Here is a 27,433-nt window from a genome sequence, read left to right as displayed (position 1 = left end):
ACATAGGATGTTTACACATGTCACTGTCTGGATCATAGGATGTTTACACACGTCACTGTCTGGATCATAGGATGTTTTACACATGTCACACTATCTGGAACATAGGATGTTTACACGTGTCACCGTCTGGAACATAGGATGTTTACACGTGTCACTGTCTGGAACATAGGATGTTTACACATGTCACACTGTCTGGAACATAGGATGTTTACACATGTCACACTGTCTGGATCATAGGAGGTTTACACATGTCACTGTCTGGATCATAGGATGTTTACACATGTCACACTGTCTGAAACATAGGATGTTTACACATGTCACACTGTCTGAAACATAGGATGTTTACACATGTCACTGTCTGGAACATAGGATGTTTACACATGTCACACTGTTTGGAACATAGGATGTTTACACATGTCACACTGTCTGGAACATAGGATGTTTACACATGTCACACTGTCTGGAACATAGGATTTTTACACGTGTCACTGTCTGGAACGTAGGATGTTTCTTCTCTGCCATACACAATCATCCACAATGACATCAATGAATGTACAATACAATTTAATATTACATAATCATCAAATTCTTTATTATGTTGAGCACATGGATGAACAAAATGTGTGTGTGGATGCCCATACTTTTCTTTTAAATGCACGTTGTGTTTGTGTTGTGAGCATGAGGAACAAGACCACATGTGAATTTCTCTTTGGAGATAATCAAGCTGACACAGGGGTACTCTTTGAGTCTGCTCTTACACATGCATCAATATTCACATAAATGTAATCCTAACAGCATACATTGGAAAAAAACAAGGAAATGTACTGTACATCATCAAAAATGTCTTTAAAAAAACCCCAGCACATTTCCTCTATGTCTTTCATGACATATGCACACACTCACATGTAAGTACCAGAATGAACAGGCATAAAAAATATATTCTAAAAAATCTAAACATGATTCCCCTCTGCTTCCCACCACACAGACACACATGTGCAAAAGAACAAACAGTCCTAAAAAAAACAACATGCTTTGCCTGTTCCATGCCTACATAACAGGCTAACCCATCATACAGTAACTGGCATGCAATGCATATAACAACATAAACCCATGGTTAACTGGCATGTGTTGCATATGACATTAACCCATCATACGGTAACTGGCATACACTGCATATAACAACATTAACCCATCATACGGTAAACTGGCTTGCACTGCATTAACAACATTAACCCATCATACGACTGCATTAACAACATTAACCATCATATGGTAAACTGGCTTGCACTGCATTAACAACATTAACCAGTCATATGGTAAACTGGCTTGCACTGCATTAACAACATTAACCCATCATACGGTAAACTGGCTTGCACTGCATTAACAACATTAACCATCATACGGTAAACTGGCTTGCACTGCATTAACAACATTAACCCATCATACGGTAAACTGGCTTGCACTGCATTAACAACATTAACCCATCATACGGTAAACTGGCTTGCACTGCATTAACAACATTAACCCATCATACGGTAAACTGGCTTGCACTGCATTAACAACATTAACCCATCATACGGTAAACTGGCTTGCACTGCATTAACAACATTAACCCATCATACGGTAAACTGGCTTGCACTGCATTAACAACATTAACCCATCATACAGTAAACTGGCTTGCACTGCATTAACAACATTAACCCATCATATGGTAAACTGGCTTGCACTGCATTAACAACATTAACCCATCATATGGTAAACTGGCTTGCACTGCATTAACAACATTAACCCATCATATGGTAACTGGCATACACTGCATTAACAACATTAACCCATCATATGGTAAACTGGCTTGCACTGCATGTAACAACATCAACCCATTATACTTTAAACTGGCTTGCACTGCACATAACATTCTTTTTTAATCTGAAACGTGCAACAGAATCATGCAATTTCTTCCTCTTCCTCACTTTTCTTCCAAAAAGAATGAAATAGGTGCGTCTTTACAAACAAATTATGAATCAATTATTTGAATGGTCAGAATTTAACCGCAAGAGCCTACACCCATGTAAAACAATATATATAATAAATCATAACCACCAGACAGAAGTGTCAGAACATCTCTAATACCCGTTTTTCCCTGATCAACAACTAACAGCATCAAAGAAACTGAGTTCCACAAAGTTATAGGAATAGTGATTGGCAATAATCTGTCTTGGTCGGAGTATAATGGAATGCTCTGTAAAAAGAAAGAAAGAAAAAAACTTTCCAAAAGGATCTATCAGTTCTCCAAGATTAAGCATTTTTTAGATATCCATTCCCATAAAATGTTTCCCCCACCCCCTCCTCCCTTGCTTTCATTGAATCCCATATAAATTATGCATCCACTGAGGTGTTTGAATATTGTATGCATGTATACTGCATGTATACATGTATGCAGTATGGATGGATGTACTTTTTCATGATTGCTAACGTTACGGCTTTATACATGTACATAGTTATACATGTACATATTGGATTGTGTCTGAACATCTGTACTTCAATTATTCTATGTTATTTTTGTGAATATTTGGGTTTCCATTTCTCTTTGCCCTGAGGCCTGAACGTAAAAAAAAGTGCATGCTTTTGTCCATTTCTCACAGTAGTAAACAAAACTTTTCATCTCTTTTGTTCATTCTCACATGCAGCTTCACACACGCATGCACAAACACGCACACACACAAACATTGCCGCCAGAACTGTCACCCGAAACTACAACACAAAAATTGCGACCATGAACACTGATTGATATCAAAGCACAGTGTCAAAGTTGATGACAAAGTCAGCGGTCAACTCAACGACAGCCATGTGATCCACCGGTCGCAGAAATGATGAACAGTTTGACATGACACCATTACAGTGGCAGAAAAGATGAACAGTTTGACATGACACCATTACAGTGGCAGAAATGATGAACAGTTTGACATGACGCCATGACAATGGTGAAAAGATGAACAGTTTGACATGACACCATTACAGTGGCAGAAAAGATTAACAGTTTGACATGACACCATTACAGTGGCAGAAAAGATGAACAGTTTGACATGACGCCATTACAGTGGCAGAAATGATGAACAGTTTGACATGACGCCATTACAGTGGCAGAAATGATGAACAGTTTGACATGACGCCATTACAGTGGCAGAAAAGATGAACAGTTTGACATGACGCCATTACAGTGGCAGAAATGATGAACAGTTTGACATGACGCCATGACAATGGTGAAAAGATGAACAGTTTGACATGACACCATTACAGTGGCAGAAAAGATTAACAGTTTGACATGACGCCATTACAGTGGCAGAAATGATGAACAGTTTGACATGACGCCATGACAATGGTGAAAAGATGAACAGTTTGACATGACAGCGGTAAAAAGACGAACAGTTAGACATGACAGCGGTAAAAAGATGAACAGTTAGACATGACACCATGACAATGGTAAAAAGACAAACAGACATGACAGTGGCAGAAAAGATGAACAGTTAGACATGACAGCGGTAAAAAGGAGAACTGTTAGACATGACACCATGACAGAGGTAAAAAGGTGAACTGTTAGACATGACACCATGACAGAGGTAAAAAGGTGAACAGTTAGACATGACACCATGACAATGGTAAAAAGACAGTGGCAGACAGTGGCAGAAAAGATGAACAGTTAGACATGACAGCGGTAAAAAGGAGAACTGTTAGACATGACACCATGACAGAGGTAAAAAGGTGAACAGTTAGACATGACACCATGACAATGGTAAAAAGACAAACAGACATGACAGTGGCAGAAAAGATGAACAGTTAGACATGACAGCGGTAAAAAGGAGAACTGTTAGACATGACACCATGACAGAGGTAAAAAGGTGAACAGTTAGACATGACACCATGACAATGGTAAAAAGACAAACAGACATGACAGTGGCAGAAAAGATGAACAGTTAGACATGACAGCGGTAAAAAGGAGAACTGTTAGACATGACACCATGACAGAGGTAAAAAGGTGAACTGTTAGACATGACACCATGACAGAGGTAAAAAGATGAACAGTTAGACACGACACCATGACAGAGGTAAAAAGATGAACAGTTAGACATGACACCATGACAGAGGTAAAAAGATGAACAGTCAGACATGACACCATGACAGAGGTAAAAAGATGAACAGTTAGACACGACACCATGACAGAGGTAAAACGATGAACAGTCAGACATGAAACCATGACAGAGGTAAAATGATGAACAGTCAGACATGACACCATGACAGAGGTAAAATGATGAACAGTTAGACATGACAGAGGTAAAAAAAAGATGAACAGTTAGACACGACACCATGACAGAGGTAAAAAGATGAACAGTTAGACATGACAGAGGTAAAAATATGAACAGTTAGACATGACACCATGACAGTGGCAGAAAACATGAACAGTCAGACATGACACCATGACAGAGGTAAAAAGATGAACAGTTAGACATGACACCATGACAGAGGTAAAAAGATGAACAGTTAGACATGACACCATGACAGAGGTAAAAAGATGAACAGTTAGACATGACAGAGGTAAAAAGATGAACAGTCAGACATGAAACCATGACAGAGGTAAAAAGATGAACAGTTAGACATGACACCATGACAGTGGTAAAAAGATGAACAGTTAGACATGACACCATGACAGAGGTAAAAAGATGAACAGTTAGACATGACACCATGACAGAGGTAAAAAGATGAACAGTTAGACATGACACCATGACAGAGGTAAAAAGATGAACAGTCAGACATGACACCATGACAGAGGTAAAAAGATGAACAGTTAGACATGACACCATGACAGAGGTAAAAAGATGAACAGTTAGACATGACACCATGACAGAGGTAAAAAGATGAACAGTCAGACATGACACCATGACAGAGGTAAAAAGATGAACAGTCAGACATGACACCATGACAGAGGTAAAAAGATGAACAGTTAGACATGACACCATGACAGAGGTAAAAAGATGAACAGTCAGACATGACACCATGACAGAGGTAAAAAGATGAACAGTCAGACATGACACCATGACAGAGGTAAAAAGATGAACAGTTAGACATGACACCATGACAGAGGTAAAAAGATGAACAGTTAGACATGACACCATGACAGAGGTAAAAAGATGAACAGTTAGACATGACACCATGACAGAGGTAAAAAGATGAACAGTTAGACATGACACCATGACAGAGGTAAAAAGATGAACAGTCAGACATGACACCATGACAGAGGTAAAAAGATGAACAGTTAGACATGACACCATGACAGAGGTAAAAAGATGAACAGTTAGACATGACACCATGACAGAGGTAAAAAGATGAACAGTTAGACATGACAGAGGTAAAAAGATGAACAGTTAGACATGACACCATGACAGAGGTAAAAAGATGAACAGTTAGACATGACAGAGGTAAAAAGACGAACAGTTAGACATGACAGAGGTAAAAAGATGAACAGTTAGACATGACACCATGACAGAGGTAAAAAGATGAACAGTTAGACATGACACCATGACAGAGGTAAAAAGATGAACAGTTAGACATGACACCATGACAGGTAAAAAGATGAACAGTTTAGAATTGACATCACAGTGCAGGTCCAACAGCTGCCTTGAGATTCAGAGGTTCTATCAGTTACTTGCTCCAGCCACTACTGGTTCTATCAGTTACTTGCTCCAGCCACTACTGGTTCTATCAGTTACTTGCTCCAGCCACTACTGGTTCTATCAGTTACTTGCTCCAGCCACTACTAATTTAATTAATTATTATATTTATATAGCGCTGAATCTTGTGCAGAGACAAACCAAAGCACTTTTGCACCAGTCATTCAAATGCAAGCATAACTCTAAAACTGAAAAAAAAAACCACTTGAAGACAAGGAAGAGGCAAGGAAGGGAGGATATTTTGGGAACAGGTGGGTTTTAAGGCCAGACTTGAAAGAGCTGAGTGTGGAGACCTGATGAAGTGAAAGAGGAAGTTCATTCCAACTGCAAGGTCCAGAGACAGAGAAAGAACGGCGGCCAACAGTTGAGAGTTTGAATCTGGGTATGTGTAAATGGAGTGGATCCGAAGCTGATCGTAGTGAGCGAGATGGAGTGTAGAGGTAAAGGCAGCCACAGAGATAGGAAGGGACTGATTTGTGAATACATTTATAACATAGAGTGCTGATCTTGTACTTTATTCTGTGTGAGACAGGGAGCCAGTGGAGATGTTGCAAAAGAGGAGTAATGTGCTCAGATCTTTTCTTTCTGAGGACAAGTCGTGCAGCAGAGTTTTGTATGCACTGAAGGGACTGAATGGATGAAGCAGGCAAACCAGACAATAGAGAGTTACAGTAGTCAAGGCGAGAGAGAATGAGAGAAACAACAAGTCTAGATGTAGCGTCAGTGGACAGATATTTCCAAACGCAACTGCTGCGCTGCAATTGACAGTAGCAGGACTGACATGTCTGACTGATAAATTTTTGCATGGACAGTGTGTTGTCAAGGGCAACACCGAGGTTCCTGACTGAACTGGAAAGAGGGATAGATGTACTGCCAAGTTTGGTTGTGTCAGTTGTGATGGAAGAGTTTTTGTTTAGTTCCTATGATCACTGCTTCAGTTTTGTCCACGTTGAATTGTAACTTATTTAGAGTCATCCAGTTTTACATGTCCAGGAAGCAGTTGGATGTTTCTTGCAAAAGCGACAACAATTTTTCAGGGGTATCAGTCTTCTGGAGTTGAGTGTCATCAGCGTAAGAATGATGACTGATATTATGGCGGTTGATAATTTCAGTGAGAGGAGCAGTGTACAGTGTGAAGAGCACTGGGCCTAAAACAGATACCTGTGGGACTCCATGTTCGATTTTAACGGGTTTAGATTGGAAATTATCAACAACACACTGGAACTGATCAGTGAGATAAGATTTGAACCAGTTTAGAACAGTGCCGTTGATACCAAATGTAAAATGAAGACAGGAAAGAAGGATTGAATGGTCTATTGTGTCAAAGGTGGCTGACAAGTTGAGAAGAGTGAGAAGGGAAATTTTTCCTGAGTCAGATGATAGCAGTAGATTATTCAGGACATGGAGGAGAGTGGTTTTGGTGCTGTGGTCAGCGTGATAGACTGAAATGATTGTTGAAACAAAGGTGGTTGTTGAGCTGCTTCAGGACAGCTTTTTCAAGGAGTCTGGACATGAATGGAAGATTAGAAACTGGTCGATAGTTTTTCAAAATGTTTGCATCAAGGTTGGGTTTCTTCAGAAGAGGCCAGACGTTTGCAGTTTTGAAAGTGGATGGAAACGTTCCAGTGAGAAGGGATGAGTTGACAATATTGGTGATTGTGGGGAGAAGCTGTGAGACGCACTGGGAAAAGACCGAGGCCTGTATAGGATCGAGCTCACAGGATTTTATTGTCATTTCTTTCAGGATTTCATGGACTTCTGTTTCAGTCAATGGATTAAAGGAATGGAGAGGAGTACTGCTGAACTGAGGATAGGATGAGCAGGGTGGAAAGGCATTTGGTCTAAGATGGTACGAATATTTTGGACTTTGTCAATAAAGAAAGTAGTGAAGACATTGGGGAGTTCAGATAAAGTGTAGGCAGAAGGAAGTCTTTTTTGTAGTACCGAGAATATTTGACATGATAGAGTAAAGAGACTTGGTAGATGTGGCATCGAGAACTTGAGAAGAAAAGAAGTTTGTTTTTGCTGATGAGATCATATGTTTGACTTATTTATTTGTTTTCAGAATATTTGACAATGGACTTTCAGTTTTGTTGATCGCCATCGTCCTTCCAAATGGCGACATTTGCGTTTTGCAAGTCGAATGTCTTGTGTGTACCATGGGGTGGAAGGTCTATCAGGGAGCATGCGGGCAGCGGGGGGTATATGTTCACCCAGCAGTTGAGAGAGGACAGTGTTGTAATGTGGTTCTATCAGTTACTTGCTCCAGCCACAACTACTGGTTCCAGCCACTACTTGTTCCAGCCACTACTGGTTCCAGCCACTATTACGGGTTCCAGCCACTACCTGCTCCAGCCACAACTACTGGTTCCAGCCACTACTTGTTCCAGCCATAGCGAAGCACCATGCGGTTGAAGGCATCCCTGGCTTCCATCTCCGAGTAAGGCACACACCACTTTTGCTTGTCCAGTGCCGCTTTGGGGTCGCTGAGAATTTCACTGCGAACCTGTACCAGAATGCTCTGAAAACAGAGAACAGAAATCCTGCACCAGAATGTCCTGTACACAGAGAACAGAAATCCTGCACCAGAATGTCCTGTAAACAGTAAGAACAGAAATCCTGCACCAGAATGCTCTGAAAACAGAGAACAGAAATCCTGCACCAGAATGTCCTGTACACAGAGAACAGAAATCCTGCACAGAATGTCCTGTAAACAGTGAACAGAAATCCTGCACCAGAATGTCCTGTAAACACAGAGAACAGAAATCCTGCACCAGAATGTCCTGTAAACAGTGAGAACAGAAATCCTGCACCAGAATGTTCTGTACACAGAGAACAGAAATCCTGCACAGAATGTCCTGTAAACAGTGAACAGAAATCCTGCACCAGAATGTCCTGTAAACAGTGAGAACAGAAATCCTGCACCAGAATGTCCTGTACACAGAGAACAGAAATCCTGCACCAGAATGTCCTGTAAACACAGAGAACAGAAATCCTGCACCAGAATGTCCTGTAAACAGTGAGAACAGAAATCCTGCACCAGAATGTCCTGTACACAGAGAACAGAAATCCTGCACCAGAATGTCCTGTAAACAGTGAGAACAGAAATCCTGCATCAGAATGTCCTCTACACAGAGAACAGAAATCCTGCACCAGAATGTCCTGTAAACAGAGAGAACAGAAATCCTGCACCAGAATGTCCTGTAAACACAGAACAGAAATCCTGCACCAGAATGTCCTGTACAGTGAGAACAGAAATCCTGTATCAGAATGTCCTGTACACAGAGAACAGAAATCCTGCACCAGAATGTCCTGTAAACAGTGAGAACAGAAATCCTGCACCAGAATGTCCTGTACACAGAGAACAGAAATCCTGCACCAGAATGTCCTGTACACAGAGAACAGAAATCCTGCACAGAATGTCCTGTACACAGAGAACAGAAATCCTGCACCAGAATGTCCTGTAAACAGAGAGCAGAAATCCTGCACCAGAATGTCCTGTAAACAGAGAGAACAGAAATCCTATACCAGAATGTCCTGTAAACAGTGAGAACAGAAATCCTGCACCAGAATGTCCTGTAAACACAGAACAGAAATCCTGCACCAGAATGTCCTGTAAACACAGAGAACAGAAATCCTGCACCAGAATGTCCTGTAAACAGTGAGAACAGAAATCCTGCACCAGAATGTCCTGTAAACACAGAGAACAGAAATCCTGCACCAGAATGTCCTGTAAACAGTGAGATCAGAAATCCTGCACCAGAATGTCCTGTAAACAGACAGAACAGAAATCCTGCACCAGAATGTCCTGTAAACAGACAGAACAGAAATCCTGCACCAGAATGTTGTGTACCCAGAGAACAGAAATCCTGTACCAGAATGTTGTGTACCCAGAGAACAGAAATCCTGCACAGAATGTCCTGTAAAAACAGAGAACAGAAATCCTGCACCAGAATGTTGTGTACCCAGAGAACAGAAATCCTGTACCAGAATGTCCTGTAAACACAGAGAACAGAAATCCTGCACCAGAATGCTCTGAAAACAGAGAACAGAAATCCTGCACCAGAATGTCCTGTACACAGAGAACAGAAATCCTGCACCAGAATGTCCTGTAAACAGTAAGAACAGAAATCCTGCACCAGAATGTCCTGTAAACAGTAAGAACAGAAATCCTGCACCAGAATGTCCTGTAAACAGTAAGAACAGAAATCCTGCACCAGAATGCTCTGAAAACAGAGAACAGAAATCCTGCACCAGAATGTCCTGTACACAGTGAGAACAGAAATCCTGCACCAGAATGTCCTGTAAACAGTGAAAACAGAAATCCTGCACCAGAATGTCCTGTAAACACAGAGAACAGAAATCCTGCACCAGAATGTCCTGTAAACAGTGAGAACAGAAATCCTGTACCAGAATGTCCTGTAAACAGTGAAAACAGAAATCCTGCACCAGAATGTCCTGTAAACACAGAGAACAGAAATCCTGCACCAGAATGTCCTGTACACAGAGAACAGAAATCCTGCACCAGAATGTCCTGTAAACAGTGAGAACAGAAATCCTGTACCAGAATGTCCTGTAAACAGTGAACAGAAATCCTGCACCAGAATGTCCTGTAAACAGTGAGAACAGAAATCCTGCACCAGAATACCCTGTAAACAGTGAGAACAGAAATCCTGCACCAGAATGTCCTGTAAACACAGAGAACAGAAATCCTGCACCAGAATGTCCTGTACACAGAGAACAGAAATCCTGCACCAGAATGTCCTGTAAACAGTGAACAGAAATCCTGCACCAGAATGTCCTGTAAACAGAGAACAGAAATCCTGCACCAGAATGTCCTGTACACAGAGAACAGAAATCCTGCACCAGAATGTCCTGTAAACAGAGAACAGAAATCCTGCACCAGAATGTCCTGTAAACAGTGAACAGAAATCCTGCACCAGAATGTCCTGTAAACACAGAGAACAGAAATCCTGCACCAGAATGTCCTGTAAACAGAGAGAACAGAAATCCTGCACCAGAATGTCCTGTACACAGAGAACAGAAATCCTGCACCAGAATGTCCTGTAAACAGAGAACAGAAATCCTGCACCAGAATGTCCTGTAAACAGAGAACAGAAATCCTGCACCAGAATGTCCTGTAAACACAGAGAACAGAAATCCTGCACAGAATGTCCTGTACACAGAGAACAGAAAATACTGACATTATGTGGGGACTGTCAGGGTCACTTATAATAGCATCTAGCACTGCAACAGTCACACTCAGAATTGTATTTGCTACACTCAGTACTTATCACTGTAGTCACACACAGAATTGTATTTGCTATACTTAGCACTTATTAGTCACCTTAGCACTGCAACAGTCACACTCAGAATTGTATTTGCTATACTTAGTACTTATCAGCCACCTTAATAGCACTACCATAGTCACACTCAGAATTGTATTTGCTATACATAGCTCTTATCAGCCACACTTTGCACTGCAATAGTCACACTCAGAATTGTATTTGCTATACTTAGCACTTATCAGCCACACTCCACTCACAACTGTATTTGCTATACTAAGTATCTATCAGCCACACTTGGTGCAGCTTTTGTCACACTCAGAATTGTATTGGCTGTGATGGAGTCTCCTGTCGGACCGACAGATCAGTAAGCAGGCAGGCTTATCTGTCGGTGTGTGTTCTCATAAGGGAGAAGAGGCTGATTCTGGATGCGCAGCACTTAACGTCTCCAGAAACTGAGCCCTGCTTCCTTCGCTCATGCTTCTCCTTAATGGCCAGCGTTCTCTTGTTTTCAAACGTCTTTATGTCACTAGAGCACAGCATCCTCCAGTGAGAGCGGTCAAGGGCATCAGTTTCCCAGGAAGCGATGTCTATGTCACAGGCTGTGAGGTTTGTCTTCAAGGTGTCCTTGAAGCGCTTACAGGGGCTTCCAAAGGGAATGGATCCGACATGTCAGTATTTTCCTGTACTCTCGCCTGCATGCCATCGTGAAATGACGCAATCAACTGGATTAGGCTCTCTGGGCAGCCAAACTTTAGGAGGATCTTCCACAGACCATGGCGGTTCACTGTGTCGAAGGCCTTAGTCAGGTCTACAAAGACCATGTGGAGCTCCTTGTTTTGCTCACGGCACTTCTCTTGCATCTGGCGTACAGCAAACACCATGTCACATGTTCCCCTGCCTGAGCGGAAGCCGCACTGTGCTTCAGGGATGACTGTGTTGGAGACATGGTCAACCAGTCTGTTCAGTATGATGTGGGCGAAGATCTTGCCGGTGATGCAGAGGAGAGAGATTCCAAAGTGGTTATCGCAGAATGTTTTGTCCCCCTTCCGTTTGTAAATGTGGACAGTTGAAGCATCCTTGAAATCCTGGGGGACCTCCCCTCTCTCCCAGATAGACTGGAACAGGGTGGTCAGCTTGTCTGTCAGCACCTCGCCTCCATACTTGTAGATGTCGGCCCAGATTCCATCTGCTCCTGGTGCTTTTCCTGACGTTGTCAGCTTCAGGGCTTTCCAGGTCTCGGCCTTGGTGGGAGGGGCAGCTAGTGAGTCATTGACTGGTAGCTGTGGGAGGGCTGCAATTACCTCGTCAGATACGGACGAGTCCCAGTTGAGGAGGGTGTTGAAGTGCTCTGCCCAGCGGGCAAGGATGTCTTTCTTGTCTGTCAGGAGGGCGGTCTGGTCCAAGGCTCGGACAGGGGTTGATCCTGTGGCTCTCGGCCCATACACAGCTTGGAGACCATCATGGAAGGTCTTCATGTTGTGAGCATCAGCAGCGGACTGAAGCTCTTCAGACTCTCCCACCAGGTGTTCTTCATCTCACGCAGCCTCTTCTGTACAAGTTGATTGGTTTGCAAGTACTAGTTCTTCTTCCTCTGGCAGTCTTTATTGGAAATGTGATCCTGATGCCGTATATGCAGTGTGTTCAGGAGCTTGGAGATTCCAGAGTCGTTCTCGTCAAACCAGTCTTTGTGGCTCCTCTGTACAAAGCCAAGTGTGTCAGCTGCTGCTGTGTACACAGCATCTGTAAAAAGGTGCTTCATACCTCTTCTACATCAGTCGACGCAGGAATTTCTTGCAGAGCTGCTTGGATTTGCTGCTGCAGTACATCCTTGGTGATCCTAAGGGGTTTCTGCCTGGCTGGTTGGAGCTTGCGTGCAAGTCTGATGTTCACCTTGCTGCGTACCAGGCGATGGTCTGACCAACAGACTGCTCCTCTCATGCAGCGTGTAATGGAAACATCACCTCTGTCCCTCTGCCGGACAATCACATAGTCCAGCACGTGCCATTGCTTGGAGCGGGAGTGCATCCATGTGTTCTTGTACTTGTCCGCTTGTATGAAGAGGGTGTTGGTGATGGTCAGTCCATGCTGCGCACACAGCATGAGCAAAAGCAGTCCGCTGGAGCTGCACTTGCCAGTACTGTGCTGTCCTAGGACTTTTGGCCACAAGGAGAAGTCTACGCCAACGCAGGCATTGAAATCCCCAAGGATGATCAGCCTGTCCTTCCTGTCTACCGCTGAAATGGTGCGGCTGAGCTCCTCGTAGAAAGCTTCTTTGGCGTCATCAGGATTGGTTATCATCGGGGCATAGCAGCTGATGATTGTGGAGAAGCGATCCTTGGACAGCTTCAGATGCAGGGTCATCAGCCTATCGTTTATCCCACATAGAAGGCTGTCAAGCTGTCGTGCAAGTTTGGTCTGTATGGTAAAGCCCACACCTGGGGTTCTTGGGGTGCCATCTGGCTTCCCAATGCAATAGAAGGTGTAGCCCCCTCCAACTTCCTCCAGCTGGGTTTCACCGGCAAACCTGGTTTCTCTCAGGGCTGCTATGTCCACCTGGTAGTGACCAAGCATTCTAGCAGTGAGCGCTGTACGCCCTTCTGGTCTGTCGTCTCTGTCCAGAAGGGTGTGAACATTCCAGGCACCCAGAGTCAGGGCATGACTCCTGGTTCTTTTCTTCTGTTGTTTTCAACCGCTTGTGTTGGATGTCCAAGTAGGCGCGGTTTCCTGCTAGGTACTAGGTGTGGCAGGCTTTGTTTAGGGATCCTTTTATCTCCCTTTACCCATGTGGGGAGAGCAGTGCTGTCCCTAAAAAGGACTGCTCTGGACGCTGACGTTCGTGACTAGGAACTGCCAGCAGCATCCTCTGCCTGTCCCCGTTACCTCTTCTCCATAGCCACAGGGCTTGGGAAAGCTGGGTGTTGAAGGGCTAGCTCGTCATTCTGACATTAGCCTGGTCCATTGTTGGGAGACTTCACATGCGGCAGGTAGTACTGGGTTACATGGTACCAGTAGCAAGGGCTATGCCCCTGACCTGACATCTATTGGCTATACTAAGCACTTATTAGCCACACTTAGTGCAGCATTAGTCACAACATGTGGCCAACGCAACAGAACTACTGGCGTTAGCACATCCACAAATACACACACAAACACTTGTTACAGAACCTACTCTGAGTAATACACATCTGACTATGCGCTGGCGGGATCAGCACACAAAACAGACTTTCACAATTGTTTCAAATGTGAAAATCCAATTTCCACTCTATAATTAAGTGTGAAGTCTTTTCTTCTGAAACATTGTTTGTCAGTGAGGTGCTGACTATCAAGCTTGTTTTCTTCAACAATTATGTCCCATTTCTGAAGCCCTGCCACCCACTCACACAGTGATGCAATACCTACCTCTATGTCATTGGTGGGTAGCCAGCCTGATTTTGTCAGCATCTCCATGCAGATACTGCCCCCAGTGGTCACATGCCCTGCAAACACACACACACACACACACACACACACACTGTATATAACTATACAGAGACTGCCTTCAATGGTCACATGCCACACACACACACACACTGTTCATATCTATAATAGAGAGACTGTCTCCAATGGTCACATGCCCTACACACACACAGACACACAGAGTACACATCTGTACAGATACCGCCTCCAATGGTCAAACACACACACACACACACACACACACACACTCACACACACTAACATATCCATACAGACAGACAGGAGGTGTGACCACAGACAGACAGGGAGAGGTGTGACCACTGACAGGGAGACAGACAGGGAGAGGTGTGACCACTACCAGGGAAGAGGTGTGACTACAGACAGGGAAAGGTGTGACAGACAGGGAGAGGTGTGACCACAGACAGGGAGAGGTGTGACCACAGACAGACAGGGAGAGGTGTGACCACAGACAGAGAGGAGGTGTGACCACAGACAGGGAGAGGTGTGACCACAGACAGACAGACAGAAGGAGGTGTGACCACAGACAGGGAGAGGTGTGGCCACAGACAGACAGACAGGAGAGGTGTGACCACAGACAGGGAGAGGTGTGACCACAGACAGACAGACAGAAGGAGGTGTGACTACAGACAGGAGGTGTGACCACAGACAGGGAGAGGTGTGACTACAGACAGACAGACAGAAGGAGGTGTGACCACAGACAGGGAGAGGTGTGACTACAGACAGACAGACAGAAGGAGGTGTGACCACTGACAGGGAGAGGTGTGACCACAGACAGACAGACAGAAGGAGGTGTGACCACTGACAGGGAGAGGTGTAACTACAGACAGACAGACAGAAGGAGGTGTGACCACTGACAGGGAGAGGTGTGACCACAGAAGGACAGACAGAAGGAGGTGTGACCACTGACAGGGAGAGGTGTGACCACTGACAGGGAGAGGTGTGACCACAGACAGGGAGAGGTGTGACTACAGACAGACAGACAGAAGGAGGTGTGACCACTGACAGGGAGAGGTGTGACCACTGACAGACAGGGAGAGGTGTGACTACAGACAGACTGGGAGAGGTGTGACTAGACAGGGAGAGGTGTGACTAGACAGGGAGAGGTGTGACCACAGACAGACTGGGAGAGGTGTGACCACAGACAGGAAGAGGTGTGACTACAGACAGGGAGAGGTGTGACTACAGACAGACAGGGAGAGGTGTGACCACTGACAGGGAGAGGTGTGACTACAGACAGGGAGAGGTGTGACTACAGACAGGGAGAGGTGTGAACACTGACAGGGACAGGTGTGACCACAGACAGGGAGAAGTGTGACAGACAGGGAGAGGTTTGACTACAGACAGAGAGAGGTGTGAACACTGACAGGGACAGGTGTGACTACAGACAGGGAGAGGTGTGACCACAGACAGACAGGGAGAGATGTGACCACTGACAGGGAGAAGTGTGACAGACAGGGAGAGGTGTTACTACAGACAGGGAGAGGTGTGACTAGACAGGGAGAGGTGTGACTAGACAGGGAGAGGTGTGACCACAGACAGGGAGAGGTGTGACTAGACAGGGAGAGGTGTGACCACAGACAGGGAGAGGTGTGACTAGACAGGGAGAGGTGTGACCACAGACAGGAAGAGGTGTGACTACAGACAGGGAGAGGTGTGACTATAGACAGACAGGAAGAGGTGTGACTAGACAGGGAGAGGTGTGACCACAGACAGACTGGGAGAGGTGTGACCACAGACAGGGAGAGGTGTGACTAGACAGGGAGAGGTGTGACCACAGACAGGAAGAGGTGTGACTACAGACAGGGAGAGGTGTGACTACAGACAGGGAGAGGTGTGAACACTGACAGGGACAGGTGTGAACACTGACAGGGACAGGTGTGACCACAGACAGGGAGAAGTGTGACAGACAGGGAGAGGTTTGACTACAGACAGAGAGAGGTGTGAACACTGACAGGGACAGGTGTGACTACAGACAGGGAGAGGTGTGACCACAGACAGACAGGGAGAGATGTGACCACTGACAGGGAGAAGTGTGACAGACAGGGAGAGGTGTTACTACAGACAGGGAGAGGTGTGACAGACACTGAGAGGCGTGACAGTGTTACAGACAGGGAGAGGTGTGACCACAGACAGAAAGGGAGAGATGTGACCACAGACAGAAAGGGAGAGGTGTGACTACAGACAGGGAGAGGTGTTACCACAGACAGACAGGGAGAGGTGTGACCACAGACAGGGAGAGGTGTGAGACAGGGAGAGGTGTGACCACAGACAGGGAGAGGTGTGACCACAGACAGGGAGAGGTGTGAGACAGGGAGAGGTGTGACCACAGACAGGGAGAGGTGTGACCACAGACAGGGAGAGGTGTGACCACAGACAGGGAGAGGTGTGAGACAGGGAGAGGTGTGACCACAGACAGGGAGAGGTGTGACTAGACAGGGAGAGGTATGACCACAGACAGGAAGAGGTGTGACTACAGACAGGGAGAGGTGTGACTACACACAGACAGGGAGAGGTGTGACCACTGACAGGGAGAGGTGTGACCCCTGACAGGGAGAGGTGTGAACACTGACAGGGACAGGTGTGACTACAGACAGGGAGAGGTGTGATCACTGACAGGGAGAGGTGTGACTACAGACAGGGAGAGGTGTGAACACTGACAGGGACAGGTGTGATTACAGACAGGGAGAGGTGTGACCACAGACAGGGAGAAGTGTGACAGACAGGGAGAGGTGTGACTATAGACAGGGAGAGGTGTGACAGACATTGAGAGGCGTGACAGTGTTACAGACAGGGAGAGGTGTGACAGACAGGGAGAGGTGTGACAGACATTGAGAGGTGTGACAGTGTTACAGACAGGGAGAGGTGTGACAGACAGGGAGAGGTGACAGACAGGGAGAGGTGTGACAGACAGAGAGAGGTGTGACAGTGACAGACAGAGAGAGGTGTGACAGTGTAAGAGGGAGAGGTGTGACAGACAGGGAGAGGTGTGACAGACAGGGAGAGGTGTGACAGACATTGAGAGGTGTGACAGTGTTACAGACAGGGAGAGGTGACAGACAGGGAGAGGTGTGACAGACAGGGAGAGGTGTGACAGTGTAAGAGGGAGAGGCGTGACAGACAGGGAGAGGCGTGACAGACAGGGAGAGGTGTGACAGACAGGGAGAGGTGTGACAGTGTGACAGACAGGGAGAGGCGTGACAGACAGGGAGAGGTGTGACAGACAGGGAGAGGCGTGACAGATAGGGAGAGGTGTGACAGACAGGGAGAGGCGTGACAGACAGGGAGAGGCGTGACAGACCGGGAGATGTGTGGCTGACAGGGAGAGGCGTGACAGACAGGGAGAGGTGTGACAGACCGGGAGAGGCATGACAGATAGGGAGAGGTGTGACAGACAGGGAGAGGCGTGACAGACCGGGAGAGGCGTGACAGACCGGGAGAGGTGTGACAGACCGGGAGAGGCGTGACAGACAGGGAGAGGCGTGACAGTGTGACAGACAGGGAGAGGCGTGACAGACAGGGAGAGGCGTGACAGACAGGGAGGGAGAGGCGTGACAGACAGGGAGAGGCGTGACAGTGTGACAGACAGGGAGAGGTGTGACAGACAGGGAGAGGCGTGACAGTGTGACAGACAGGGAGAGGCGTGACAGACAGGGAGAGGTGTGACAGTGTGACAGACAGGGAGAGGCGTGACAGACAGGGAGAGGCGTGACGACCTGTGAGGAACTTGAAGCGGGGCTGGATGACTCGCAGGAAAGGGGGACTGAAGGGGTAGTCAGCAGGGAATTGCATCTCCATCTGTATGGCTGCCTGTAACACCACACAGTTAAACTGTTACAGAATGAATGTAACACCCACACAGTTACACTGTGTGTACATGTCATTAACACCCACATGGTTACATTGTGTGCATGACTAACACCCACAAAGTTATGTTCTGTACATGAATGTAACACCCAAAAATGTATGTTTTATGTACATGACTGTAACACCCACAAAGTTAAACTGTGTGAACATGACTGTAACATCCACACTTACTAACACTGTGTGAACATGACTGTAACATCCACACTTACTAACACTGTGTGAACATGACTGTAACACCCACAAAGTTAAACTGTGTGAACATGACTGTAACATGCACAGTTACACTGTTACACAGTGTGAACATGACTGTAACACCCACAAAGTTATGTTCATGTACATGAATGTAACACCCACAAAGTTATGTTCATGTACATGAATGTAACACCAACAAAGTTACGTTGTATGTACATGACTGTACCATCAACTAAATTAAACTGCGTGAACATGACTGTAACATCCACAGTTGCACTGTTACTAACATTGTGTGAACATGACTGTAACACCCACACAGTTACAGTTACTGACAAATTCTGATATATCATCACTGTGTACATGACTAACATCCACACAGAGATACTGAAAAACAATCATGACACTGAAGTTGTGGAAAGAGGTTTGAGGTGTGGTGTGGACAGGTGCGAAGTGTGGTGTGGACAGGTGTGAATTGTGGTATGGACAGGTGTGAAGTGTGGTGTGGACAGGTGTGAATTGTGGTATGGACAGGTGTGAAGTGTGGTGTGGACAGGTGTGAAGAGAGGTGTGAATTGCAGTGTGGACAGGTATGAAGAGAGGTGTGAATTGCAGTGTGGACAGGTGAGAAGAGAGGTGTAAATTGCAGCATGGACAGGTGTGAAGTGTGGTGTGGACTGATGTGAAGAGAGGTAAGAAGTGTTGTGCAGACAGATGTGAAGTGTGGTGTGGACAGGTGTGAAGAGAGGTGTGAATTGTAGTGTGGACAGGTGTGAAGTGTAGTGTGGACAGGTATGAAGTGTGGGTGGACTGATGTGAAGAGAGGTAAGAAGTGTTGTGCAGACAGGTGTGAAGTGTGGTGTGGGCAGGTATGAAGTGTTGTGCAGACAGGTGTGAAGTGTGGTGTGGACTGATGTGAAGAGAGGTAAGAAGTGTTGTGCAGACAGATGTGAAGTGTGGTGTGGGCAGGTATGAAGTGTGGTGTGGACAGGTGTGAAGTGTGGTGTGGGCAGGTATGAAGTGTGGTGTGGACAGGTGTGAAGTGTGGTGTGGACAGGTATGAAGTGTGGTGTGGACTGATGTGAAGAGAGGTAAGAAGTGTTGTGCAGACAGATGTGAAGTGTGGTGTGGGCAGGTATGAAGTGTGGTGTGGACAGGTGTGAAGTGTGGTGTGGGCAGGTATGAAGTGTGGTGTGGACAGGTGTGAAGTGTGGTGTGGACTGATGTGAAGAGAGGTAAGAAGTGTTGTGCAGACAGATGTTAAGTGTGGTGTGGGCAGGTACGAAGTGTGGTGTGGACAGGTGTGAAGTGTGGTGTGGGCAGGTACGAAGTGTTGTGCAGACAGGTGTGAAGTGTGGTGTGGACTGATGTGAAGAGAGGTAAGAAGTGTTGTGCAGACAGGTATGAAGTGTAGTGTGGACAGGTGTGAAGTGTGGTGTGGACTTATGTGAAGAGAGGTAAGAAGTGTTGTGCAGACAGGTGTGAAGTGTGGTGTGGACTGATGTGAAGAGAGGTAAGAAGTGTTGTGCAGACAGGTGTGAAGTGTGGACAGGTGTGAAGAGAGGTAAGAAGTGTTGTGCAGACAGGTATGAAGTGTAGTGTGGACAGGTGTGAAGTGTGGTGTGGACTGATGTGAAGAGAGGTAAGAAGTGTTGTGCAGACAGGTGTGAAGTGTGGTGTGGACTGATGTGAAGAGAGGTAAGAAGTGTTGTGCAGACAGGTATGAAGTGTAGTGTGGACAGGTGTGAAGAGAGGTAAGAAGTGTTGTGCAGACAGATGTGAAGTGTGGTGTGGACAGGTGTGAAGTGTGGTGTGGACAGGTGTGAAGAGAGGTAAGAAGTGTTGTGCAGACAGGTGTGAAGTGTTGTGCAGACAGGTGTGAAGTGTGGTGTGGGCAGGTATGAAGAGAAGTAAGAAGTGTTGTGCAGACAGATGTGGAGTGTGGTGTGGACAGGAGTTTACGAAGGTGTGAAGTATGGTGTGGACAGGTGTTTAGAGTAGTGTGAAGTGTGGTATGGAATGGTGTTTACGAGAGGTGTGAAGTGTGGTGTCAGGTCAGGGGCATAGCCCTTGCTACTGGTACCATGTAACCCAGTACTACCTGCTGCATGTGAAGTCTCCAAACGATGGACCAGGCGGAGGAGGAAACCTTTCACAACAGCTGTTAAGGCGGAAGAGGATGACCAAAGGGCAGGGGGAGCTCTTATCCTTGGCTGGAAGTCCTCCTAGGAGACAGAACTCCAAAGAAAAAACCTGCACCTGCCAAGGTTGTCCTACATGTGGCAGTATCTGCACCTGTGGGACTGTGAGCGTTGGTACGCGAGAGAGTGGGGAAGGGACTGCACAACTCCTCCTCATTAAAAAAAGTCACCTGTGTTGGTCAGGCAACCAGGCGAATGTTGGAACGACGAGCTAGCCCTTCAACACCCAGCTTTCCCAAGCCCTGCGGTGATGGAGAAGTGGTAACGGGGACAGGCAGAGGATGCTGCTGGCAGTTCCTAGTCACGACTCTGCATGCAGGTGGCTGTGTGGTGATGGCTGTCTGACGTAGACTGGGGCAGATGCGGCGCCTGTATCCTCCCACAGTGTCACAGCAACCCTTTTTAGGGACAGCACTGCTCTCCCCACATAGGGAAGGGGAGATAAAAGGATCCCTAAACAAAGCCTGCCTCGCCTAGTACCTAGTAGGAAACCGCACCTACTTGGACATCCAACACTAGCGGTCGAAAACAACAGAAGAACCAGGAGTCATGCCGTGGCTGTTTGCCTGGAATGTTCGCACCCTATTTGAATGAGACGATAGACCAGAAAGACGCACAGCGCTCATTGGTGGACATAGCAGCTCTGAGCGAAACCAGGTTTGCCAGTGAAACCCAGCTGGAGGAAGTTGGAGGGGGCTACACCTTCTACTGCACTGGGAAGCCAGATGGCACCCCAAGAACCCCAGGTGTGGGCTTTACCATACAAACCAAACTTGCACGACAGCTTGACAGCCTTCCATGTGGGATAAACAATAGGCTGGTAACCCTGCATCTGAAGCTGTCCAAGGATTGCTTTTCCACAGTCATCAGCTGCTATGCCCCGACAATGACCAACCCTGATGACATCAAAGACGCTTTCAACGAGGAGCTCAGCCAAACCATTTCAGTGGTAGACAGGAAGGACAGGCTGATCATCCTTGGGGATTTCAATGCCCACGTCGGCGTGGACTTCTCTTTGTGGCCAAAAGTCCTAGGACAGCACAGCACTGGCAAGTGCAATTCCAGCGGACAGCTTTTGCTCTTGCTCTGTGCGCAGCATGGACTGACCATCACCAGCACCCTCTTTATACAAGCGGACAAGTTCAAGAACACATGGATGCACCCCCGCTCCAAGCAATGGCACATGCTGGACTATGTGATTGTCCGGCAGAGGGACAGAGGTGATGTTTCCACCACAAGCTGCATGAGAGGAGCAGTCTGTTGGTCGGACCATCACCTGGTACGAAGCAAGATGAACATCAGACTTGCACGCAAGCTCCAACCAGCCAGGCAGAAACCCCCTAGGAACACCAAGGATGTGCTGCAGCAGCAAATCCAAGCAGCTCTCGAAGACATTCCTGCATCAACTGATGTAGAAGAGGTATGGAGCACCTTCAAAGATGCTGTGTACGCAGCAGCAGCTGACACACTCAGCTTTGTACAGAGGAGCCACAAAGACTGGTTTGACGAGAACGACTCTGGAATCTCCACGCTCCTGAACACACTACATATACGGCATCGGGATCACATTTCCGATAAAGACTGCCAAGGGAAGGAGAACCAGTTCTTGCAAACCAAGCAACTCGTACAGAAGAGGCTGCGTGAGATGAAGAACACCTGGTGGGAGAGAGAGTCCGAAGAGCTTCAGTCCGCTGCTGATGCTCATAACATGAAGACCTTCCATGATGGTCTCCAAGCTGTGTATGGGCCTGAGAGTCACAGGATCAACCCCTGTCTTAGCCTTGGACCAGACCACCCTCCTGACAGACATCCTTGCCCGCTGGGCAGAGCACTTCAACACCCTCCTTAACAAGGACTCGTCCGTATCTGACGAGGCAATTGCAGCCCTCCCACAGCTACCATTCAATGACTCGCTAGCTGTCCCTCCCACCAAGGCCAAGACCCAGAAAGCCCTGAAGCTGACAACATCATGAAAAGCACCAGGAGCGGATGGAATCCAGGCTGACATCTACAAGTATGGAGGCGAGGTGCTGACAGACAAGCTGACCACCCTGTTCCAGTCTATCTGGGAGAGAGGGGAGGTCCCCCAGGATTTCAAGGATGCTTCAACTGTCCACATTTACAAACGGAAGGGGGACAAAACATCCTGCGATAACCACCGTGGAATCTCTCTCCTCTGCATCGCCAGCAAGATCTTCGCCCACATCATACTGAACAGACTGGTTGACCATGTCTCCAACACAGTCATCCCTGAAGCACAGTGCGGCTTCCGCTCAGGCAGTGGAACATGTGACATGGTGTTTGCTGTACGCCAGATGCAAAAGAAGTGCCGTGAGCAGAACAAGGAGCTCCACATGGTCTTTGTAGACCTGACTAAGGCCTTCGACACGGTGAACCACTGTGGTCTGTGGAAGATCCTCCTAAAGTTCAGCTGCCCAGAGAGCCTAATCCAGCTGATTGCGTCATTCCATGATGGCATGCAGACAAGAGTACAGGAAAATACTGACATGTCGGATCCGTTCCCGGTGGTAAATGGAGTGAAGAAGGGCTGCGTCCTGACACCCACACTGTTCTCCATTCTCTTCTCTGCCATGCTGATTGACGCCTTCCAAGACTGTGATCAGGGCATCTACATTCATTTTCACACAGATGGCAAACTTTTCAACTTGCGGCGACTCCATGCCAGGTCCAGGGTGTTTGAGGCACTGCTGAGAGAGTTCCTCTTCACTGATGACTGCGCGCTTGCTGCACACACCCATGAGGACATGCAGTTTATTATGGATAGGTTCTGATCTCCTGCAGGTGCTTTGGACTCACCATCAGCCTCAGCAAGACCGAGTCCATGTACCAACCAGCTAGCTCACAGAACGCCAGTGCCTCCCCCTACCTGCAATCAAGACTGATGACACAGAGATCAAGTCAGTTGACAAGTTTTGCAACCTGGGCAGCACCCTATGCAGCAACGGAACCCTTGATGCAGAAGTGACACTGCGCATCGCCAAGGCCAGCTCTGCTTTTGGCAGACTCAACAACTGGCTGTGGAACAACAAAGGCATCAGGCTTAGCACCAAAATCAAAACCTACAGAGCTGTTGTGCTGACCACCTTGTTGTACTGCTGTGAAACATGGATGACTTATCGCCGTCACATTCAACAACTTGAGCAGTTTCACCAGAGATGCCTATGAAAGATCCTCGGCATAAAGTGGCAAGACAGGGTCTCTAACTTCCAGGTCCTAGAGAGAAGCGGCCTGCCCAGCATCGAAAGCCTGCTGATCTGGTGCCAGCTACGCTGGACAGGACACGTTGTCTGCATGACAGACAGCAGGATCCCGAAGATGCTCTTGTATGGCCAGCTGAAGGAAGGCCACTGTGAACTTGGAAGACCATGCAAGCGCTTCAAGGACACCTTGAAGACAAATCTCAAAGCCTGAGACATAGAAACTGCTTCCTGGGAAAGTGATGCCCTTGACCGCTCTCGCTGGAGGATGCTGTGTTCTAGTGGCAATTGATAACAAGAGAATGCTGGCCATTAAGGAGAAGCATGAGCGAAGGAAGCAGGGCTCAGCTCAACTTCTGGAGACATTTTCCCTTGCAACACCTGTGGGAAGTGCTGCGCATCCAGAATCAGCCTCATCTCCCATATGAGGACACACACTGACAGATAAGCCTGCCTGTCTACTCATCCATCAGACTCCATCAAGAAGTGTGGTGTGGACAGGTGTTTAAAGAAGTGTGAAGTGTGGTATGGAATGGTGTTTACAAGAGGTGTGGTGTGGACAGGTGTGAAGTGTGGTGTGAAGAGTGGTGTGGACAGGTCTGAAGAGTAGAGAGTTGTGGACAGGTGTGAAGTGTGGTGTGAAGAGAGGTGTGGACAGATGTGAAGTGTGGTGTGGACAGGTGTGAAGAGTTGTGGACAGGTGTGAAGTGTGGTGTGGACAGGTGTGAAGAGAGTTGTGGACAGGTGTGAAGTGTGGTGTGGACAGGTGTGAAGAGAGTTGTGGACAGGTGTGAAGTGTGGTGTGGACAGGTGTGAAGAGAGTTGTGGACAGGTGTGAAGTGTGGTGTGGACAGGTGTGAAGTGTGGTGTGAAAAGAGATGTGGACAGGTGTGAAGTGTGGTGTGGACAGGTGTGAAGAGGTGTGGACAGGTGTGAAGTGTGGTGTGGACAGGTGTGAAGAGAGGTGTGGACAGGTGTGAAGTGTGTTGTGGACAGGTGTGAAGAGAGGTGTGAATTGTGGTGTGGACAGGTGTGAAGTGTGGTGTGGACAGGCATGAAGTGTGGTATGGACAGGTTTGAAGTATGGTGTGGACAGATGTGAAGTGTCGTGTGGACAGGTGTGAAGAGTGGTGTGGAGAGGTGTAAAGTGTGGTGTGGAGGTGTGGACAGGTGTGAAGTATGGTGTAGACAGGTATGAAAAGCAGGGAGTTGTGGACAGGTGTGAAGTGTGGTGTGGACAGGTGTGAAGTGTGGTGAAGACAGGTGAGGTGTGAGCACCTCCTTCTTGGTCTGGGCAACGTAACACTGAAGGTCTCTGCCCAGCTTACAGTCCTTTGGGATGTCCAGCAGCTTTACTGTCTGTAACACATCACATCACACCATGTATCACATTGTTTCACATCATGTATTACACTGTATCACATCATATACCATACCATGTTTCACATCACACCATGTATCACATTGTATCACATCATACACCAGACCCTGTTTCACATCACACCATGTTTCACATTGTATCACATCATATACCATACCATGTTTCACATTGTTTCACATCACACCATGTTTCACATTGTATCACACAACACATCATACCCTCTTTCATATCACACAATGTTTCACATTGTATCACATCACACCATGTTTCACACTGCATCACATCACACATCATATGGTATTTCACATCACACAATGTTTCACATTGTATCACATCACACCATGTTTCACACTGCATCACATCACACATCATATGGTATTTCACATCACACAATGTTTCACATTGTATCACATCACACCATGTTTCACACTGCATCACATCACACATCATATGGTATTTCACATCACACAATGTTTCACATTGTATCACATCACACCATGTTTCACACTGCATCACATCACACATCATATGACATTTCACATCACACAATGTTTCACATTGTACCACATCACACCATGTATCACATCACACCATGTTTCACATTGTATGACATCACACATCATACCAGATTTCACATCATACCATGTATCACATTGTATCATATCATACCATGTGTCACATTGTATCACATCACACACAGTTTCACAATGTATTACATCACACATCATACCATGTTTCACATTGTAACACAACACAGCACACCTCATTCTCTGTGACTTTACACATCAGACACAACACAACACACCTCATTCTCTGTGACTTTACACATCAGACACAACACAACACACCTCATTCTCTGTGACTTTACACATCAAACACAACACAACACACCTCATTCTCTGTGACTTTACACATCAGACACAACACAACACAACCCACTTCATTCTCTGTGACTGTACACATCAGACACTACACAACACAACCCACTTCATTCTCTGTGACTGTACACATCAGACACAACACACCTCATTCTCTGTTACTGTACACATTGCAACTCACTTCATTCTCTGTGACTGTACACATCAGACACAACACATCTCATTCTCTGTGACTGTACACAACACAACCCACTTCATTCTCTGTGACTGTACACATCAGACAAAACACATCACAACCCACTTCATTCTCTGTGACTGTACACATCAGACAACACATCACAACCCACTTCCACCTTCATTCTCTGTGACTGTACACATCAGACACTACATAACACAACACACCTCATTCTCTGTGACTGTACACATCAGACAAAACACAACCCACCTCATTCTCTGTGACTGTACACATCAGACAACACATCACAACCCACTTCATTCTCTGTGACTGTACACATCAGACAACACATCACAACCCACTTCATTCTCTGTGACTGTACACATCAGACACAACACACCTCATTCTCTGTGACTGTACACATCAGACACAACACAACACAACCCACTTCACTCTCTGTGACTATACACATCAGACACAACACACCTCATTCTCTGTGACTTTACACATCAGACACAACACAACACAACCCACTTCATTCTCTGTGACTATACACATCAGACACAACACATCACAACCCACTTCATTCTCTGTGACTGTACACATCAGACACTACACAACACAACCCACTTCATTCTCTGTGACTGTACACATCAAACACAACACAACACAACACACCTCATTCTCTATGACTGTACACATCAGACGCAACACAACACAATCCACTTCATTCTCTGTTACTGTACACATCAGACACAACACACCTCATTCTCTGTGACTGTACACATCGGACACAACACAACACAACACACCTCATTCTCTGTGACTGTACACATCAGACACAACACAACACAATCCACTTCATTCTCTGTTACTGTACACATCAGACACAACACACCTCATTCTCTGTGACTGTACACATCGGACACAACACAACACAACACACCTCATTCTCTGTGACTGTACACATCAAACACAACACAACACAACACACCTCATTCTCTGTGACTCTACACATCAGACACAACACAACACAACC

At 46.5% G+C, this 27,433-nt stretch overlaps 1 protein-coding gene across 4 annotated transcripts in view; it reads right to left on the bottom strand.

Annotated features, from left to right (window-relative positions):
* Positions 1-1,268: 1,268 nt before the first annotated feature.
* LOC143285970 (ubiquitin-conjugating enzyme E2Q-like protein 1) overlaps positions 1,269-27,433 on the bottom strand; it is a 53,352-nt gene continuing 27,187 nt past the window's right edge. For 2 of the 4 annotated variants that reach the window (XM_076593428.1, XM_076593427.1), the window contains exons 6-9: positions 25,239-25,319; positions 18,202-18,295; positions 14,411-14,487; positions 5,497-8,244 (exon numbers count right to left, since the gene is read on the bottom strand). In XM_076593428.1, the coding sequence (XP_076449543.1) occupies positions 8,101-8,244; positions 14,411-14,487; positions 18,202-18,295; positions 25,239-25,319 (396 nt within the window). In that variant the 3' untranslated portion in view covers positions 5,497-8,100. Of the gene's footprint in view, positions 2,240-5,496; positions 8,245-14,410; positions 14,488-18,201; positions 18,296-25,238; positions 25,320-27,433 lie in introns of those variants that run through there. The other 2 variants (XM_076593426.1, XM_076593425.1) reach the window with 2 other exon arrangements.

Source organism: Babylonia areolata, chromosome 9, assembly GCF_041734735.1.
Source record: "Babylonia areolata isolate BAREFJ2019XMU chromosome 9, ASM4173473v1, whole genome shotgun sequence".
In the NCBI taxonomy this organism is placed as follows: domain Eukaryota; kingdom Metazoa; phylum Mollusca; class Gastropoda; order Neogastropoda; family Buccinidae; genus Babylonia; species Babylonia areolata.
Note: the sequence above shows the minus strand (reverse complement) of the source record. Positions and strands in the feature narration are given on the sequence as shown.